The sequence below is a fragment of the Seriola lalandi genome, unplaced genomic scaffold (genome assembly GCF_002814215.2).
Source record: "Seriola lalandi dorsalis isolate HSWRI2012SDOR001 ecotype SW California unplaced genomic scaffold, Sedor1 jcf7180002054332, whole genome shotgun sequence".
In the NCBI taxonomy this organism is placed as follows: Eukaryota; Metazoa; Chordata; class Actinopteri; order Carangiformes; family Carangidae; genus Seriola; species Seriola lalandi.
The window spans coordinates 1,507,128-1,527,288 of NW_019524885.1; the positions used below are offsets into that span (position 1 = coordinate 1,507,128).

Below are 20,161 nucleotides of genomic sequence, written 5' to 3' on the forward strand. Positions count from 1 at the left end.
CAGGGGGTTGATGGAGGGCCGATTGAAAGGAAGCGAGGAAGCATGTCAGGAGTTGGAAGAAAATCAGGGCAGCAAAAAGTATCCAGTACCCAGACTGATCTGGTTGAAGATAGAAGTGAAGGCAGTGACAGGGGATTTGTGAGCAAAGGCACACTCACTGATATCAGAGATAATATGATAGTCATCAATGACCATTCCTACTGTATATCAGTAGATGACTTCAGTCTATTGGTTAGCATCCCAGTGCCAAGGGCTTCAACACCACAGCAGAGTGTAACGGTACATGTATTCATCCTGAACCGTCACGGTACGGATATCATGGTTCAGTGCATGCGGTCATAGGAAGTTGTTGCTTTTTTCCAATTGTACTGAACACATACCGAACTGTGACCCCTAAACCGAGGTATGACCGAACCGTGACTTCTGCGTACCTTCACACCCCTACTGAGCAGTGAGGGGTCAGTCCATGAAGAAAATGCAGAGGACATGACCTTAGATAAGCCTGATAATGAATTTCAACTGAGTAAAGAAATTAGTTTGACTGGTGCAGAGGAAGAGGAGCTCAATCTGTCACAAGACAGAAAGAGCTTGTGTCTGTGCAAGATTGAAAGTGGTAATAGTGCGTTAGTGGGAAAATTGTGGAAAATGCGTTGTGGAGCCGCCAACAGTTTAAAAAGGTGGATTTGGGATAAAGGTGAAGACAGAGTGCATTGATGATCTCAGCTGTACCTGGTGTTCCCAGCCACTGGTGAGGGGAGTAATGGAGAGCAGTGTCTCAGTACCTGCAGTATTATATGTTTTACCAAGCTGGAAGAACATGGCATCTCCATCACTGTGCAATTACCAGAGAGTTTTGTGAGAAGAGTATGGAAAAAAATCAAGCATGAATATGTTCTGTGGTGGCACACTATCAAAAATGTGACAAATAGACTGCCTTAGTGCCAGCAAGATGGTCAGTAACCACCTGTGGTACTTCGCCACTCTACTGTGAGAGCATGTGTTGGAAAAAAAACTGGTTGGATCAGCAGACTGCAATGCAGAAACAGTTTTCATCAGAGTGATAAAAGCTAGGTTCAACATTGATTATAACTACTACAGTATGATGAATGATTTAGAAATATTTAAGAATGTCTGGTGTCTTGATGAGGTTTTCTGTGAAAGAAGTGAGGTCCATTAGTCATGGGCTTGGTAATTTATTTATTTATTTTTAGGCTAGGCTTTAAGACCTCTGTAATTTGAATGGAAATTGTTTTCTTTTTCGTTCACATATTGTAAATACGCAGTTGACTAGTTAAATGAGAGTTGAAACTTTCTTTATTATCTACTTTACAATCAATTTTTATACTGTTATCCTATTATACTTTTTACTTATATCTGTATGCCTTTATTCCTCTTTAGCACATTGGATGACCTCTGTGTATGATAATGTGCTATACAAATGAACTTTCCTCCCTTCCTTCTGTTCGTCAAAATGTGTCCTGTGAAATAGACCCACTGCTGCAACTTTGCTATTGTTGCAGCTACACCTAGTGTTCGTATGGAGACAAGCAGCTAAGATAGAGCTGACATTACACCAGCTTTTGCTGCTGTCCTCCTCTCTGCAGTCTGATAAGTGATCAGCCACAGCCATTTAAAGTCGATGCTATTTGTTGTTTCCTACATTATTTCCATCATTGCAATGATGGTTACACATTTGCAAGCAAGATGTGTCAACACAGTTGATTGTGACTGACTGTAGTGGCTAAATCAATGGATGTAAAAGTATTTCCTCCTAGCTATGAGGTGCCATGTAATGAAGCTTTTTTACTTACTTGGACAAATGACACAAATGTTAGATTTATACTTTATTTATTTATTTTTCAACTGAAAGAATTGTAAGGATGTAGTTATTGACTTGGCAAATACACATCCTGTCAACTTCCCCAACTCCAGTAAAGAGCACAACTGCTTCCCAAAGCTCTTCTATGGTAACCACCTTGGACTGTCTCCCACACAGTAGATGAGACAGTCCTGAACGTGACTAGGCTCAGGGATACTGCTCTGATGCTGACGCTGACCCTTTATCTCTTACCCTGGAAAGACATAATATAAACACAATAAAATCTTGGAGCAAATAGTTTTTTTCACCAGACATATCTGTTGGAAAACAGATTAGGCTGGGAGGTTCACATGGTACAAATAATATCTCTTGTTGCAGCTTACATGACTAGTTTCAAGGAGCACATAGAAGGATAAAATACTATTTCTGTAGGCCGTGGGGTTAAAAATAAGTTTATGTTACCCTCAGATTAGCCTTAGAGCCAAGATGCTTTTAGAAAACCCAGGTCCAGCTCTGGCACTGCTTTGCTATGAGACAATGCTTTGAGATCTTCATGCTTTCGACAGGATGTAAGCCCAGAGAGATTGTGTTGGAGTCTGTGAGTTTTGAGAGGGCTCACAGAGTAATGAATTCCTCCTCTGGATTTTCTCTGATTGGTTAATGGCCCACAGAGTCAGGGTCCATGCCAATCAACCCCATCAAATCAGCTCAAAGATCGTTTTCAGCGGGGGAGGGAATGATTGGGGATAATCGTGTTTGCGGTTCCAAATAGGATTCCTGATGAGGGGCTTTGTGTGTAATTGCCGCCTGCCACCGCCAACAATAATAAAAGCTTGTTAAAAATGTGTTTCAGGCCCACACAGAATAATATTAGCCCGTGCTTGATGTTGCTCCGTTGGAGCACATCACAGAGCCCAAGTTATTAATGTGTTAATCTTCAACAGAAAATGAGCAAAGACAAAATTGGCAATCTACTTACCTAAAATGGAGGAGAATGTATTTACTTGAAAAAGAGATGCAAGTATTTAACATATGTGACACGGGTTGGGCAGTGGAGCTTCCAGGTGGCTACAAGTTGAATTTTGGGGGTCAGTGTTTCCACTGTATAAATTTCTTGACATATTTTGTTTTAAATGTTTTGTCCACCAATAATTCTTTGAGATGCTGTAACTGGCATTATGTTTTGACTAAGAGAGACTGTAGAGCTCAGCTGCACACAGGTAAAATACTGATATCTGCTCAGAAAAATATGCTGAAACCAGTTTTGTTTGATAAAGAATTCTTACCACATTCTTTGTTTGGTTTTAGTTGGCATGGAGATGGTTTAAACCTTCTTCATATGCTGATGAGGACCATGACTGTGGCTGAAAGCTAAACCATTAAGTGAACCATGAGATAAAACTGCTTTTTCCAACATCAATAATGACTATACAAGTTTATATTTTGTTGTGTTATGGGGTGTTGTGTCCCTTTTTAAATAAAAAAGAAACATTAAAGTTGCCTTAATCAATACACGTAAGTGTTATGTTTAATGTTAAAAGGGTTTTACAGCCCACAACTTTACTGTTATGGCTCACTGTCTCAGCTCTCACCACTATAATTTCCAGCAGTGGCAGACAGCTGTTGTCAGTAAAAAAAAAAAGAGAAAGAAGTTCTGATAAACTGATTGTACACTTACCTGCCCAGCATGAAACAATAGACAAACAAAGTAAGAGACTAACTGGTGAATGTAATGGAGCATTTAACAGCTAAAGAGCTACTGGAGACCAAAACTGAGCTGAAAGAAGGTGAATATTGGACTCGCATCACATGACGTGTAATATATATCACATTGCTTTGGATGGCCTTACCTTGGCCACCAGTACTACTGTAAGGAATAAGTACAATATTAAAATTATTCATACTTAAAAAATAAGTATGAATAATGAACCAGTTTACAACAAACATTGTCAAATTCTCTGTTTATTTATCATCTCCTCACAATAAACATAAAATATGGAGCACGGTGGACTATTAGGTTGTCACATAGTAACAAGACATTCGTTTAGCTCTTCATCTTTGAAGCTGGACTTTGAGGTTGTACCTAAAAACAATGAGTTAACTTGTTTTCTGAGGCAGCGATGCAGAAAGAAACTGAAATGAAGATGTAGATATCAGTGATGACAAAGTAGGCGGCTGAGCTGGTGTCACACCTCAGTGTTGATCACCTAAAGGTGTTGTGACAGACAGAGCGAGAGAGTTCAGATATGTAAACTGAGCATCAAACACTGAAAGTGAGTTAAATCTATTTTATGGAGACATTTTATTTCACTCTGAGTAATGTGAACTTGTCACTAGTACCCAGCTGCTTTAGGAAATTATTTGTGAGAGGTTAGTGAGGTCACAAAGTGTTGAGAGATGGACTGACGCATTTTTGGTTTTGATTGTTTCATTGGATTTGTAATCAATAAGGAAATACAGAATATTTTCAGCCTTATAATTTTCATGGGGTTGAAAAATAAGAAAAAAAAATCCACAAAGATGTGAATATTCAGGAAAAAAACATTTAGCCTCTTTGCAAATTTTAAAATTTTTGCCAACAAAAATATCACATGATATTGACATCATCATATCAGTATCATATCATGCCAAAATATGTTTCTGAATTTGTAATGTTTTTAATCATGTCACATTTCATAATGACACTGTGCTCATTTCACAGGCTGTTAATCAGACACAGTCTGACCAGCTTCAGACTGTAGGTATAAGCCTCCCATTGGTTGCCTATTCCAGGTGGTATTCTCCTCCCTTTCCACTTCCCCTGCCTATAAGTTTTGATGAAGATTTGGCAATGCGAGACTAATTTATTTGTTTTTGTCAGATTGAAGAGACGTTTACTATTTGAGATACGAATATGGTAGCGAGTCTGTTTGAATGTACGTTCAGTGCTTTGGAACAAAATCCTCTTATTACTTTACAAAAAAAAGTGAATTCTTGCATGTGTCACTTCTTGCAGGATTACTGGGACACTGGCATTTAAAATTCCCACCGTGCTGCAGTGACATAGAACTGCACTACAACATGACATCACTGTTGGATGTGGTCAGAGATGCAACAGATTGGAAACTTTATTTTATGTGGCGTGAAAATGTAAGGTTGGTTTGTGTTTCATCCCAATTCAAACATTTTTATGCGGCTGTATTTCATCACAAAATGCCTCTGTGAATTTTATTCTATTTCCACATGCTCAGTCTTTGGTGTTTTGTTTATAGCTATTTTAAAATAGTAATTGACGGATACAAATAATGTGTTGAATCCAGCAGTTTCAGAGTGCTGTCTTTGTTGGAGAGTCCTATTGAAGACAACTGATGCTGCTAAAAGGTAAGTATACAATACAATGTCTTTAACTGAAAAGACCTGCAGTCACCTCTGTGACCAGCTGGCAGATAGCTCTGTCATACCTTGTTTTTCCTTCCTAACATGGCGCCAGAGGATGCCAGTTTTACAGTATGATGGAATGTCATCAGAGAGGTTAAAATGCAGATGAGACCTCTTTCTTCTTCCATCTTGTTGGCCACAGTTTGGCTTGTAGTTTGCCATCGTTTTCTGGACCCCCTGACTTGATCTTCGCATCCTATGATCCAGATGTTGGAGTGAGAAGAACAATTCTTCACAGATTTCAGAATGAGAGCAGAACTGGAAACATATTGACAGTGTTTTTCAGTCCATGGACACAAATACTCTCAGTACTTCTGCACCAATATGCTTTAATCGGGGGGCATTTTTTTCTGTCCTTGGCTTATGACCAGCAGTAGTGCCACTAACTTTTGAATTGCCCCGGACAACATCAACATATTTTATATATATATATATATTTATATATATATAAGTCACATAAAATGATGATGCTTTATCACACACTGAATATCCAGGTAAGACAACATCCTCATAAACGGACCAGTCAGGTTGGATCACAGCAGACTGTTGAGATCACAGAGGCTTAAAACTCAAAGGTCCTCATGCTTAATATTACAGCTCTGTCAATGTAACGTCTTCCTCATAGCGTTCCAAGAGAGTCCTGGGACTCCTGCTCGTTGGCCAGTATCGTCCGCCCGTTGTCGCTGTAGCTCCGGTTTGGCAGGAAGGACAATCTGAAAGAGAGACATAAGTCTTAAGTACGCTTTAGTGAAGTCTTAAACTAAATAATTAGTAAGTTTGCATTTATGTAGCACCACACTGGAACAAACTTATGTTGAGACAACCATAGTCACATGATTCATGTATTTACAGGCGGAGACAGAAAGAGAGAATGTCAAATTGGGTTTCAGACACACTATTTCTAAAGACTTATTGATTTTTAAAAAAAAAAAAGCTTAACAATGTATTTTGCTGACATCACAGCAAAACAAAAGGACAGGGCATCACACACTTATTGGATACACAATGACTACGTCAACCTATAGATCTTCCTGCTGACTTTGAATTGTAATGTCACAATGTCAGGACCGCTAATGGGCTGACTATCACAAGGACTGGCATACAAAAAGTGCAATACACAATAATAAAAAGCCTGTTTCAAACAATCAAGTAAATAAGATCTGATTGTTGTTGGGGAAAAAAAAGGTTAGGAGAAAAGGTTAAGGTCAAATAGGTGTGCCATAACTGTGCTGGCAGAAACAAGTGAAGAACGGTTTCTGTGGAGGGGTCAGTGGGAATAGAAGAGAAAGGAGGCATGGGAAATGAGGAAAGAGTGACTGGGAACCACTGCCGACATTTCTCTCAAAGTTGGTGGAGCAGAGGACAGGACAAAAAAAAGATGACTCCTTCTGAAGGATTCAAGCAGATAATAGTTTAAAGGTTGAATTTGGAGAAAGGAGAATTTGTTTTTGTTGAGATAGTTTATTGAAAGTACAAATTTTAAATATGAAAACACAGCAAAAATTAAAATATTTAGTCATTTAGTGTGTGTATAGTATATTTTCACTGGTGTGTTTACAACCAACCAGTCTGAGCTCAAGAAAACAGCTGCAACATCTATTTATCCAAGTGGATGTTTGCTCATGATGTTGTGGCATCTGCAGAAACTTATGTCCTAGAAATAGTGAAATGAGAAAAGAATGCAGTAATTACACACACACACACACACACACACACGTTACAGTCACTGTAAATATCTATACATCTAGGTAAAGAGCAACATGTTACCAGCTGGAAACTGACCTCCAGTGACTCAAGTTCTCATACTCACATTTTTCTACAAATCTCACACTACAGAATAATTTACAAATAATAGTCAAACAGTCAAAAACAGTGATTTTTTGTGCACTAGTTTTTGTGCTTTTCTGCCTTTTGCACTAAAACTTGTTCTTTTTGAAAACCCTATCAGGAGTTTATTTGTGTTTCAACTCTTAACCATCCATAATGCAGCTGTGAAAACAGTCTGACGGTGTAATAAGTGGGTATCTCCCTTTTTAAACTGATAAAATTAAATTGTGTCCTCATCCAAACACATATTTGAACAAAGCAAAATCATGTCAACTTAATTTTGAGAAATGTACATGGAAGGTTTACAAAACCCTTAAAATACTGAGGTTTTAAATTGCTCAAAGATGCAGGAACAACTTTTGACAAGGAACCCCATTCACTCCAAAATGTTTTTCAGTCTTGCTGTTGCAAACAATTTGAGTGTTCCACTGAGAGCATGGTGGGTACTGAGTCTTTCCACCAGGGTGTCTTTGGTTAAACTGTAAATTATTATTCACTCCAATTTACACTCCACACGCTACGTCAAAAAGTCTTTTACTTTGGAGGAATTTTGTCATCTTTCCTACTGTGTGAAAACTGTAGGAGCTCACTAACAACGGACTGCAGGAAAACAAACACAAGCAAACACACACCTGAAGGGAAGTCCAGGTGGAGCCCTTATGGTAAGTCCCTGTGATTGGCTAGTATTTATTACACCGTTTACTACAATGGCCACATACACACACACACACACACACAATCCCACGCAGAGGCACATCCAGGGTGAAGCGTCAATGGGGGAAAGATAAACAGAAATGTTCTGAAACTTCTGCTCCTTTGTTTTGTGTGTTTTCTGTACTGGGAGTCTGTTTACTGTCCAAACACAGCTCTGCCTCTCTGTCTGTACGTCCGTCCATCCCTCCGTCTGTCTCACAGTCATGGATGAGATTCCCAACATCCATCAGCCATGGGAAGGCTCATTAATAGACAATACCACCCTAAAATACTAAGTAGGACATTCAGGGAAACAGGCAACTGGATTACAAATAAACATGCAATGGTCTGAGGTCGGAAATCTCCCCACAAATATCCAGCAGCAACCACACTGTCCTTTATGAATCACAGTATGTAATTGCAGCCTGGCAACATGCAGGTAGTGCAAAGTTCTTATACCAAGACAAAAGTCGTAAAGGACAGGAGACCAGCATTTTTATCCTGGTGCATTTTAGTATCAACTAGACAATGAGGAAGATTGGAAACAGGAAAAAGTCAACGCATCCCACCACGTGCTTCACTTAAGCGTTGTCTTTGTGTCACATTCACTCTTTCTCTGACCTTCAAGTGCTCTGAGCTGACTAAACAAAACCATAAAAATGTGAATCACACCTTAGTTCACTGATATTTGAGACAGGTTGGAGGTGACTCTGGTTTTGCCACAACACTTCTGAGTGGTGGAGATCACACCGAAACCTAAATTTGATTTTCACTTTTGCTTTACGTGTTTGCACATCCAAGTAACATCAACCCGGATGTGTCCATGTCCTGGTTTTCACAAACACAAGTATACAGGGTTTATTATTTATTGGGCTGTTTAACAGGGACAGTCCTAACAGTCCCTAACCTACACGCTGTTCAACATGAGTGTTATGTGAATAAGCTTTCTTCGACCCCAGGTACTAAACGGTCTGAAAAACTCAAACGATAGTGGCAACAGCTTCTCTTTGGAACCTCAAGTCTCAAGTCAGCAGCAGCAACAGCTGTTCCCGCCGCCTTTAGGGAGATTAGAAGTTTATTGAGTTTGTTTTAATTGGATTGTCATGCAGAAATCCTTAAATAGATCCTCCTCCAATAGAACAGTTTTTTTCAGCTATTGCTCTTTATCAGGTAAAACAAAACCCTGCTCTCTAACCCCTCTCTGGTCTGATCCCATGGCCGTGACGCCACGCTTGCAGAGACTGATTCACATTTAAATTTACAGCTTGACAGAAACACTCATATACCACTTATAGAGCAAAGATGTTTATAATTCTTATCGCCACAAATTCATCCACATTCAGTTGAGATACAGGCCACTTTGCTGGACCTTCTGTACATATATGGTGATGTTCATAATCAAAACAGGAACATGTTATCCTTAAATCTTATCCATAAGGCCGAAGCAGATGTTTTGACTACACGTATCGGCTGATATACGACACTTAAATACATACACACTAAATAAATTTGTCCAATAAATGGCACGTACAGTATCTATTCTTGAACGTTGCGTGCAGCAGCTTTTAACCACAGGCAGTGTGGCCTCAATTTGGCAAGCCTCCTCTATAGCATTAAAAACTTGCTATTTTTTTCCCACCCATAAGAGAACGTTCCCAGAGCTTAAAAACAAAACGAGGTGGGGGGGTGGGATGGGGGTGCTGTTGGAACTTTCCCACAAGTTAAATCAAATCTCATAACATCAGTTTCAAGGCACTGCAGGGCTAACACTTTGTCCAGAAAGAGTTTAGTGGTTAACTCCAAACAGAGCTTTCCCTCCTGTGTCTCCTCTAATCTGTCTCGCTGTCTGCTTTTTCACTGTCCGGCTGAAGACAGAGGAAAAGGTGAGAGGGATTTCTCTTGCAGCTCATGCGTTGTGGTGATTTTCCATCATTTTGTGCACTTTGTGGGCAGAGAAACATTTTATGAGGCTGTGTCAGCTGTCCATTATGTTTATACAAAGAAAACTTGTACAGAACAGTGACAGTGCATGGTCAGCGAGAGAGAGAGGGAGAGAGAGAGAGAGAAACATCTTGCAGTATTTTAATAATTTGTCTCATGGGGAGTCTTAACTATACGGAAAATGTTTGCTTCTATTCTTAGATAATAAGCAGCAACTGAACCTGCACTGAGCCACAGGGGAGAGAGCAATTACAGATATTTTAAACTTTGTCAGATTTTCATGATATGAAAGTCATTTGTGACACTATTTACGATCTGGAGTTTTCAGCAAAAGCCCTTCAATGTCTTTACATCACATCTTGGTACACAAGCAGTTCTGGCTTCAAATACATACATGGGAATTACAGGAAAACAAAGCAGCATGTAGTTCAGTGTCATTTTACCTTGATTGATTTGCCGTGCCCTCTCAGACAGCTGTATTACACCAACACAAACTAAACACTTCCTACTGCAACTGAATTCAACTGGCGACATACAGAGTGGCTTTTATTGCCCAGCACAAGTCATAATGTATATTCAGCTTGCTGTTCATAACTGCATCTGGCATCTATATGCTGCCAGGTTTGCTGTTATCTGTCAGTTAGTTTGATCTGTGGCTGAATTCCAGTCTGACAAACTGAAGCAGTCAATCAAAAGGCACAACACAAACCTACATGCTCAGGAAAAGGCCGTGAGAGAGGAGGAAGTTCAGCTTCCTTGATTTGATTATCTTAAGGATTTTAGTTCTTTTGGGGAAAGACAGATTTTAACACTTCAGATAAGATTTTAAAACTATATTTGTTGTTTTATTTCTTGTGTATGTTGGCTGTGTCCTCAACTTCTGGCTATGTGTCAAGAGCTTCTACTGTTTCAGGCTGTTTTGACTGTTTTATGATGGGGAAATGGGGGAGGAGACAGTTTTTTGCTTTTTTTTTTTTTTAAATTTAAAGCGTGATTAAACATGAATTTAATTTCCCTCCATCCCCCCCTGAAATCCTGAACCTAAAATGTTATTGTATGGCCATTTTAAGCCAAAACCACAGTTGTGACTGGTCCATGTGTAGAGGTTTTTATCAATAAGAAATACGTTTTTTATAATTGTATCAAAACCACTGTACCAGTCCTTATAGGATGAATGAATGGTTCTAGATACAGATCATGCCATGAAATGATACAAATGTACATATTGTCAGAGCAACCTTATCTAATAAAACTTTGCCAACAATGTATATTTCACATTTATCTTTCATATTTCCGCTTGCTGCAACACTCCCAATTACAATTCCTTGACTCCTTCTCGGTCACAAAACATCATCATTGTCCCACAAGTCACTTGCGCGAAAACATCATCTGATCTGTAACGTGACCTTAACAGAGATTGGCACGAGATAGAAGAGAGCTTTGTGTTCCTTTAATTTTGCGCTAATATCTTTTCGAGGACATTAAACAATCAAATTTCACTCTTATCTCCTCACTTTCGCGAGCTGAAGTTGTGAGGAGGGAGCGCTGATCGGGATGGAAGATAAGGCGTGTTTTCCCACAAGAACACTGGGGGGGGAGGGGCAGTGGGATGTGATGGCGGCGCTAGCCTGAACGATACAATGACCAGGGGGTCGCAGTTATAAATCCCTTGACTACTTGGGCAGATAAAACTGGAGGAGCTGGTTTTCACTTCCTCCTATACAAACTACTTTCTGGAAATCTTCTTGGAAAGCCGTACCTTTATATACTTTGCCAACTGTATTATGGGAATTCAAGTCTGAACACTCGGGGTAACAGACAACCTGATAAATGTCAAACTAGTTGCCACTTTTATTCCGTTACTTTTTTCCCTCTTCACACTCATTTCAATAGTTGTCCATGTGTCCACGCACACGCTTAGAAAGAGAACAAGTACAGACTGAAGCACTGACTCCAGTACTCCAGGGAAATTCATCGGCTTATTAGTGGTGTGAATTCATCCTCATGCCCTAAAATCTGGGCCAGTGAGGCTTCAGTGTTTCTAGTACGACAAATATGTTGGACAGATCAAGTGAGAGTCGAAGGAAGCAACATGGGACCTGCAATCCAAGCACAAGTGATAAAGTTCTGTTGCTGGATTATCTATAAGTGAGTGTTTATGATTGCTTCGATCTTGTCTTTGATTTAGGAGCACGTGAACTGACCTGCTATAAAATAGGAGCCATGGTAAACGAAAAAGACATTTTACAAGGTATCACGCTGCCAGATATTAGTTTGATTTGTTTTTGTTTTGACATGTAAGATTATGGATATAATACAGTACCAATTAACGTGATTAATAATACATGACAGGCTTTTAAAGACCCAGATTTTAACTTTTTACTTTCACACTGCTATAAACAATGTCAGCTCCTCCCTCCTCACTGAAATTTCTTACTGGTAGCACATGCATAATGCTCACATCCAGGTCCATCTAACTTCAGCGGCAGACATTTCTATCAAAACCTCATGTCATTCCAAATGTTTGTCCCTTCATCGCTCCACACGTGCCATTCTCCATCCGCCCACCAGATGTCCCCGGACCGTCCCCCTGGCTACAATTCCACTCGCTCACCTGTTTCCAATTCGCAATCACCTGAGCGCCCCTGCCCTCGCACACACACCTGTTGCCACTTTCTTCATCATCCCAGTCACTATTTAAACCTGCCTTTGCCAACAGCTCCTTGTTGGATTGTCTCATTTTGCGTCCTTGTCTTCTTGTATGGGTCCCCTGCCTGTGTTTTGTAACCTGTTGTCTAGACCTGCCTGTCTTATTTCATCTATTAAAGCAACTTCACTGCATCAACATGTCCCTGTTTGGGTCCTCCCTACCTGTGCTGTCAGAAATTGTGATGAAAAGTTCTCATAATCATGATTATAGTCTATACCCTAATCAGTCATTACATCTAAAGCCTCGTGGCTAAACCGTCATTAAATTGACATTTCAAGAGATAGTGACAGAGGATGATGAGGGTCTTGAGCCAGATTCAGTCGTCCTCTAACATCAAATCACGTTTCTAAGACGCTCAATTTGAGTGTCTTTGCTTCTCTGAAAATGAAAAATACTCATCACCCAGTTACAAATGTACACAGAGGTGTCCCAGCTTTACTAAGTTCAGGTGTCAAAAAGAAGGGCTTCAACATTAAAACTGTGGCACAAACACACCTTTGAAAACAAACTCTGACACCCACCAGCTAAGCCACAAATTCCACACTGGTATCCCGTGGCCCCTTTATCAGCACGAACTAGGTTTCTAGGCCAACAAATCCTCCGTGTCGCATGTGTGGCTTTTTGGTGTGATGCTAAGGGTGAACGTGCAGCCATTTTGAAGAAGACATCTTTTGTCATGCAGTGAGCTCAGACCACTGCAAAACAGATCTTATAATGAGCATTAAATCTCTTCATTAAATATGTAACATGTTATTTTCATTAGCATCATACTGTCAGGTGGCATGTTGACTTTGTGATTTTATCACTCTGGTTAAACTGAGCGTTCTCTCATCTCAATCTGGATCTCTATAATCATGTGTTACATGTCCATGCACGAGAGCTGAATGATATTTCAGCTGAAATGATATTCCTGAATCAAAATAATATACTAATTGACATTCTCACAAAATGAAAACAAAAAGTTCAAATCATAGTACATCATATGACTACACAGTTCACTGGGATGGGATCACTTTAATTATTTAATGTGGCTTTGCTTATGCTATATGCCAATATTGGATTTCTTATAATAGATGATATTAATTCTCTCCATACCACTCAGCTCCGGTCTGTGTGTCCGCGCAGACTCCCATCATATGCCAAGCACCGGCTTTAAGAAAACAAGGAAATCCCTCCCTTTCTCCAAACAGAGCTTGTTTTATCAGAGAAGAAAGAAAATGATTTCATCTGACTGAGTTTTGGGCCCCATCTCCCCCGTCCCATTGACGTTAAACCAGCTCACTTTCTGCTTAAAGATGGGCTACCCGATAACGAGATGCTGCCTCTATTTTAGACCACGTATGATGTGTGTGTGTGTGTGTGTGTGTGTGTGTGTGTGTGTGTGTGTGTCTTTGTAGCTTATTTGCATATTTTAACATTACTGTTTCTTCTATGAAGTCTTGTACACAAAATTAAACATAACTTTATCTTGTGACTGGCAAATTAATAGCGAATTTGATGCAGTGAAAATAATACAGCAGCGTTTCTGACCCTGCTTTTAGGGAATCATGTTTTGACCTTGCGATCCCAGCAGGATTTAATTGAGTACAGCCCATTTTTTAATCTCAACAGCTCCAAATAATTCTATATTTCAAGACAATGTACTAATTTTAGTGAAATATACCGACGCCTCAAGGCCTGTACCAGTGATTTTGTACTTTTTTTACTTCATTGGACACCTGTGGTGCATTCAATGATGCCTACATGTTTACTTTAGGCTATACTGTGTTTTCTATTCTTGTCCATTCATTTTCTGCGGTGAGCGAAACTTGATGCATTAAACTTCTACTTCTTCTCCCCACTTCCTGCATGTTTTTCTCAAAAAAATCATTTTCATGTGAAGAGAGTGGTAGGCTTCTACTGTCAAACCAAGAGTTAAAACAATTTAGTTTTTCTAAAAGTACATTTTCTTTATTTCTTTGTCAGGAACTGCTTGTGAAGACCCGCATGGACAAAGTCGCATTAGATTCAAGCACGATAAACGAGAACGACTCAGACCTTACATGTTGACATTTGAGCAGCTGCAGTAGAAAACATGTAGCGTTAGAGTGGCAGGTTCGTTTTCCTGGTGAGGTTAGGTGGTTAGACGAAGCGCAGTAGAGGCATGGGTAACACTCTACTGTAAGTCTCTGTATTTAACATATAGTATGTAAGTATTTAATTACTGGTTTATAACACACTATAATGTAATTGTAAGCAGATATAAGTGTTTATTAACGTATTTGTTGATTAACAACTCCTAATGAGGCCGCATGTCTCCTTTTCTCTCAGCTTCTCTGTGAACAAACAGAGGACAGTGTTTGCAAGTAATCGCACAGCATGAGCTACGTGTGTTACATGCATTTAATAAGATGGACATGATGGCCAGAATATGGTATGTTACAACAACACACTCTCCTAAACTGTCCTGTTTATTTTTTATTAAATTATAATTAAAATATGTAGAAGCACGAGTTGTCTGTCCCATTTCAAAGGCTCCTTCGAATGCAGCTGAGAAATGCAGCCTTCTTTTCTTGGGCAAGGAAGGATCCTTCGTGGCCCAACGTATCCCTCGGTTCATTGTACGCCGGTAATCAAAGCAAACGACACCGACAGAGAGCCCAAGGATTACACTTTTAAAAGAAACATTTGAGTTTCAGCCCAGTTCAACAGCAAATGGTGCAACAGTTAAAAGCCACGGGACTTAAAACCTCAAGGTTTTGTGAAAAAAAGTTATGCGTTGTCAAGATTGCTAGACAACAGGAGCCAGGAGTTTTGCAAAGCAATTGTACAAAAGGCGGGCAAAGCTGGTGACGCAAACACTCCGTGTACCAGCCCGTCTCATTTCAGTTCGGTCTTCGAGATCTACGACTGCTAAGAAAAGCTGCATCCTTCGGGGGACATTGTCAACGACGGTCCCTGAATTGGGACACAACTTTTGGCTGTTTTAAAATGAGGAAATCAATCTGAAACCCTTCAGAAATGGTCGGCAATTGTATATTTTTGCCTATATATGTTTATAGGCAGAAATATACAAATGCATTTTTTGAAGGTTTAAATGGAAATGGAAGTTTATATGTGTGTGCATGTGTGCATTGCCTTTGTGTGTTTACCGTGAAACTCCTCCAGCTCATATTCCGTCAGTCTGTCTCATTGATTCAGAAATCTAATCGCTAATCACCCATGAGTGACGGCTGTTTTTATTTAATAAAACTCAATTAAAAATAAAGTGATCGACATGCGGCCTAGTCCATAGTTTTATCTGGCTGTACCAGAAATGTTGGACCGAGCTCTAAAGACTGCAGAGCCACTGGGCGATCTCTACACCTCAGACAAAAAAAAACACCCCACTATCTTTTTGTCAATCAAACACACACAATTCCACTCACACAGACACACACCGCCTTGTCAGTCGCTATAACTTAAGCAAGAAAAACATGACCGTCTAGATTCAATCTTTTGGCAGCAGCTGAAACAGTTGGAAGCTGTCTGCAGCCAAAATCTATCTTGAAAGCAGCAGAAGAACATCAGCGCTGATGGATTATGGCAGATCTGACAGGGACACAGAGGAGACACCTCGCTTCAAGCTGCCCGTCATCTTTTATTGTCCTGTCTCACCAGGCATTCACACTCTCTGCATGTGTTTGGTGTGCAACTAATTTCTGATGGAATCCCAACCTACCCAAGTTTCTGCAGGTCACAGCGAGGTGTGAATTTGTCACATTAACTTTCGTTTTCAGTTTTGTGCCCAATTCTTGAGACTTCTCTACATGTGGGAGACAGAGCCAGAATGAAATGGCATTTGGCACACTTTGCAAGATGCCAGATACTCAGCACACCCTCTCATATCTGAGTGAAACATGATGAAATAACAGCTAATAAATCAAAAACATTCCCAGAGGCTGTGAATCAGACTTAAACACAAAAATATTGCAGGCCTCAAACCTGCAAAATCTAAATTTAGTCTGCAAAAACTCTCAGCAGAGCAGCTATAACTGAATAAATGAGGCTTTGTTATACTATATTTTGAGTTAACCATTATTTGGAAACACCACTGTCTATTTTAGGAAAAAAAAAAGACTGATGGAATTATGATTTCATTACAACAATTAGCTCTTTACATTTCAGATGTCATATCAGTGTCAGTTTTCATTTTCCCTTCAAACATATGGAGATTTTCCCCTAAAGACATAGAATTAGAGGCTGTCACATGTACTTCTGTCTTATCTGTTAAGTACATTAGAGTGGAATCCATCTGTGGCCCAGTTGAAGAAGAACCAGTTCAGAGTTCAGAAAAATTGTTCATTATTTTCTCCTACCTGCTCACTGTTGCTAAGGAAACACAAAAGTAGAAAAACACTCAAAGCAAAACAATTATTTATAAAAAAAAAAAAAAACTTATTTAAATGCGTGGTTCATTTAAGGGCTGACAGCACACAGAAAATTGCAGAAAGACAGCTAAGAGTCTTGAAGAAGGAAGTAAATACGAAGAACTCTTTCTCTCCTGATGTGCTTTTTAACCTAATGCATGGAGCACGGAGCCACGGCTCAGCTCAGCGGCTAACTATTGAGGGCTGAGGCTAAATTTAGCTTTGTGAATGTGTGTGTCAGCGTGAGAGGCAGGCTGCAGCAAAAATACACCATCCAACTTCTCTGAACAAATTAACAAAACAACAGCATCTTGAACATCAGTCGAATCGTGTATGCGCCCTGAACTGAGGTGGGGTAATGAAGGAAGCATGACGGAGACTCCGATTAGCCTCGCCCTCAGTCGGACTTTATCTCAGGTCACTGTCAGCTTTGTGGTTGCATTCAAGACATATAAATTATAAGGCACAACTTTTGTCAAAGTAAAATCAAAGTTAACATGAAATATGGCGAGTCACCTATAAAAATATTTATGTGTACTTAATTTGAAGACACGTATATAATACTTTTCTTATTTCCTACTGAAGCATTCCACAAACTGCATCTCCTCACCTCTGCTATACTGCACCTTTATGTTTTGTATTGTGTTTATGTATTATTGTGCATTAAGGGGAAGTGTCTACATTATTGCTTAAACATGTGAGTGGCAACTGAATTATAACCAATGTTTGGGTTAGGCTAGGCAAATGAAACAACATACTTAAATAAAACTATGTATTGGATTATGGACTTCTGCACCTTAACTTTTCATTGACTTTTTTACTCTAGCTCCTGCATTGGCCCTGATTGTTCTTCACAGATTGCCCAAAAGCTTCTTATTGGGAATTCTTGAGCAAATTGACTCACTTTTTTTCATACTATGTATGAAATCAAAAATGGTGACATCCATGCAAGCAGACGCTGCTTCGTCTGCTCTACTTATTCTTTAAAAGGTGAATTGTAGAGGTGACGGTAGCGGTGACCTCCTCACAGAACCTCTCTTCCAACTCAATGACCTTGTTTGCTTTCCAGCGCATGTGCAGTTGGTACCCCTTTAGCATAGTTGTAGTGCGTCATGCCACTTAAACAACAATTTAAAAAGGCTGCATGCGACCGAATTTCTTCCTCGTCAACGTGCACATTAATAACCTCACGATGGTACCACTCAGTAAATCAAACTTAACTTTTGGTGAGAAAGCCGGGAAAAGTGTCATATATAATATTTAAACATTATTCCACACAAAGATGGCAACTGGATGTGAAAGCAGCAGTTAGTTACAGATGTCTTTGTTTGACAGGGATCATTTCTGCTGCTGTCCCAGACATCCTTAAATCCTGTTTCTTAGGTGTCCTTATATCTGGACTTTTATTTCACCGCTCTGCCGCTTAGATTGAGTTTGTACCGCTCTCTTGCAGAATGTCTTCCCCGTCATTTATCTAACTGTACATTTTACAACCTGTAAAACACAGAGCAATGGGCTACCAGACATCCTCCACACTCACACACACACACTCACTCAGAGAGAGACAGTTTCTAGTTCATCAAGCAATGACGGGCAGTAAAGTCATATTTAATGTTTGGCATTCAGGGAGAGGCTACTGAAGCTCTAACTGAGAACACAACGTCCAAACAGTTTCCTAGAAAACTACTTAACTGAATTGAAGTGAAAATCTTCATTGCTCCTTTGGGGGAACTTTGCTCTGCAGATGGACTTTAAAGTAAAAACACATGATCATCACAATGAAAACAAATGAACAAACAATTCCTAAGAATGCCTGAGAAAATTTAATATCAGCTCTGCACAATGTACATGCTCACTGCAAGGGTTTGTCAGATTTAAATTGAGACGTGAGTCTATTATTTTTCTCCTCTTTCGGGCAAACTGAGAAACGTGAAGTATGTGATTCACCTGAAGCTAAAACAAGGTCAGCAGTTAAAGATTGACAAGAGACTCCTGGCAACTACTTCACCACTGAAACTCAATTGTACTCTTGTAAAGTTGAACATATACTCCATAGTGACATACGGGAGTCTGACAGAAGACACACACACACACACACACACACACACACACACACACACAGCAACAGAAATGACAGGAATGAGAATGTGAGTGTGTAATAATAAAAAAAAGAAAGAAAAAAAGACAAGGGTTTATGAGCAGCAGAAGATTGATACTAACAACTGATTGGCAGCGGGCACTCATGCTCAAGTCAAACAGAAATAAAATGAATTATTATCAGTTTCCACTCTCGGCTCTGTGCAATAAATAAACTGCTCACGACTCATGATTTTCTTTCAAATACAGCACCAAAAAAACAAAAACAAAAAAACAAAAACCCCAGACACTTTCAGAATCGTTTGGACAGTTAACTGGTGTGATCTTTTGTTGTCTCTGACATGAGCTGGGAAAGATATGCTGTAAACGAGCTTTAGCAATTTAGAATAGAGATTGAGTGTGCTCACAGAATGATGGGAAACGGCGATAGTGTAAGAGCTCTGAAGCCCCATCAGAAGCCTGGCAAGAGATCTGATGCAAAGTTCTATCGTAATGTTTCAACACTGAAATTGAAGTTAGGGCTTATTTTCCTGCTCATTGTTGTTTTTTAGCGGTATCTCTCCGTCAGGCTGACAGTCATCTGAGGTGAAGTACTGCAGAAAATTTGGATCAGTTTCTTTAGATAAGTCTGTGAAATCAAATATAAGTAATTTGCTCATGACAGGGTGTTGCACACCTTCCTGTTTGTTTCCTTATCAACTCCGGTATGTTCCTTATTTTTCATAATTCTTAATTGTGTTTTTCCAATACATGAAAGTGTACAATACATTTCTTGGCATTTAACATTTTGTATTTGTTGCGTGCAAATGAAAATCTAAGCCTTTAGGATTTTTATGGCAGTCTGGCCATTGTCAAAAAAAATCTTTCTAGCTCTAAATCAAAAAGATGGCTGAATGCAAAGCAACGGACCGACTAACTGACTTCATCATGCTTATTTGTTCTTAGGAATATTCTCCATTTCCTATCTTTTTTTAATACATGCAAATGAGAGTCCAAGTCTCTTTAATACATGATGGAGCACAATGGATTTTATAGTATCTCACTACATACAGTCAAACAAAATAATAATAACATAATAAAATGTGCTGATTTGAGGATTTAAGTAAAAAAAGAAAAAGAGGATTGCCTCTCCCTGCAGTCGCTCTGGGTTTCAAGGCTGCTATGAAACAATCAGCAGTGCACCAGGAAATTAAGACAGAAAGTTTATTTTTACTGACTGCCTGTCCCCTGTGATCGTACGTGTTGTCTGTCATATACTGTGCTGTTGCA

At 39.5% G+C, this 20,161-nt stretch overlaps 1 protein-coding gene across 1 annotated transcript in view; it reads right to left on the minus strand.

Moving 5' to 3' along the window:
- Window positions 1-3,763: 3,763 nt before the first annotated feature.
- The window catches only part of LOC111655769 (5-hydroxytryptamine receptor 4), a 44,406-nt gene continuing 28,008 nt past the window's right edge, over window positions 3,764-20,161 (minus strand). The window contains exon 7 of the mRNA XM_023407281.2: window positions 3,764-5,949. Coding sequence (XP_023263049.1) covers window positions 5,856-5,949 — 94 coding nt within the window. The 3' untranslated portion in view covers window positions 3,764-5,855. The remainder of the gene's footprint in view (window positions 5,950-20,161) is intronic.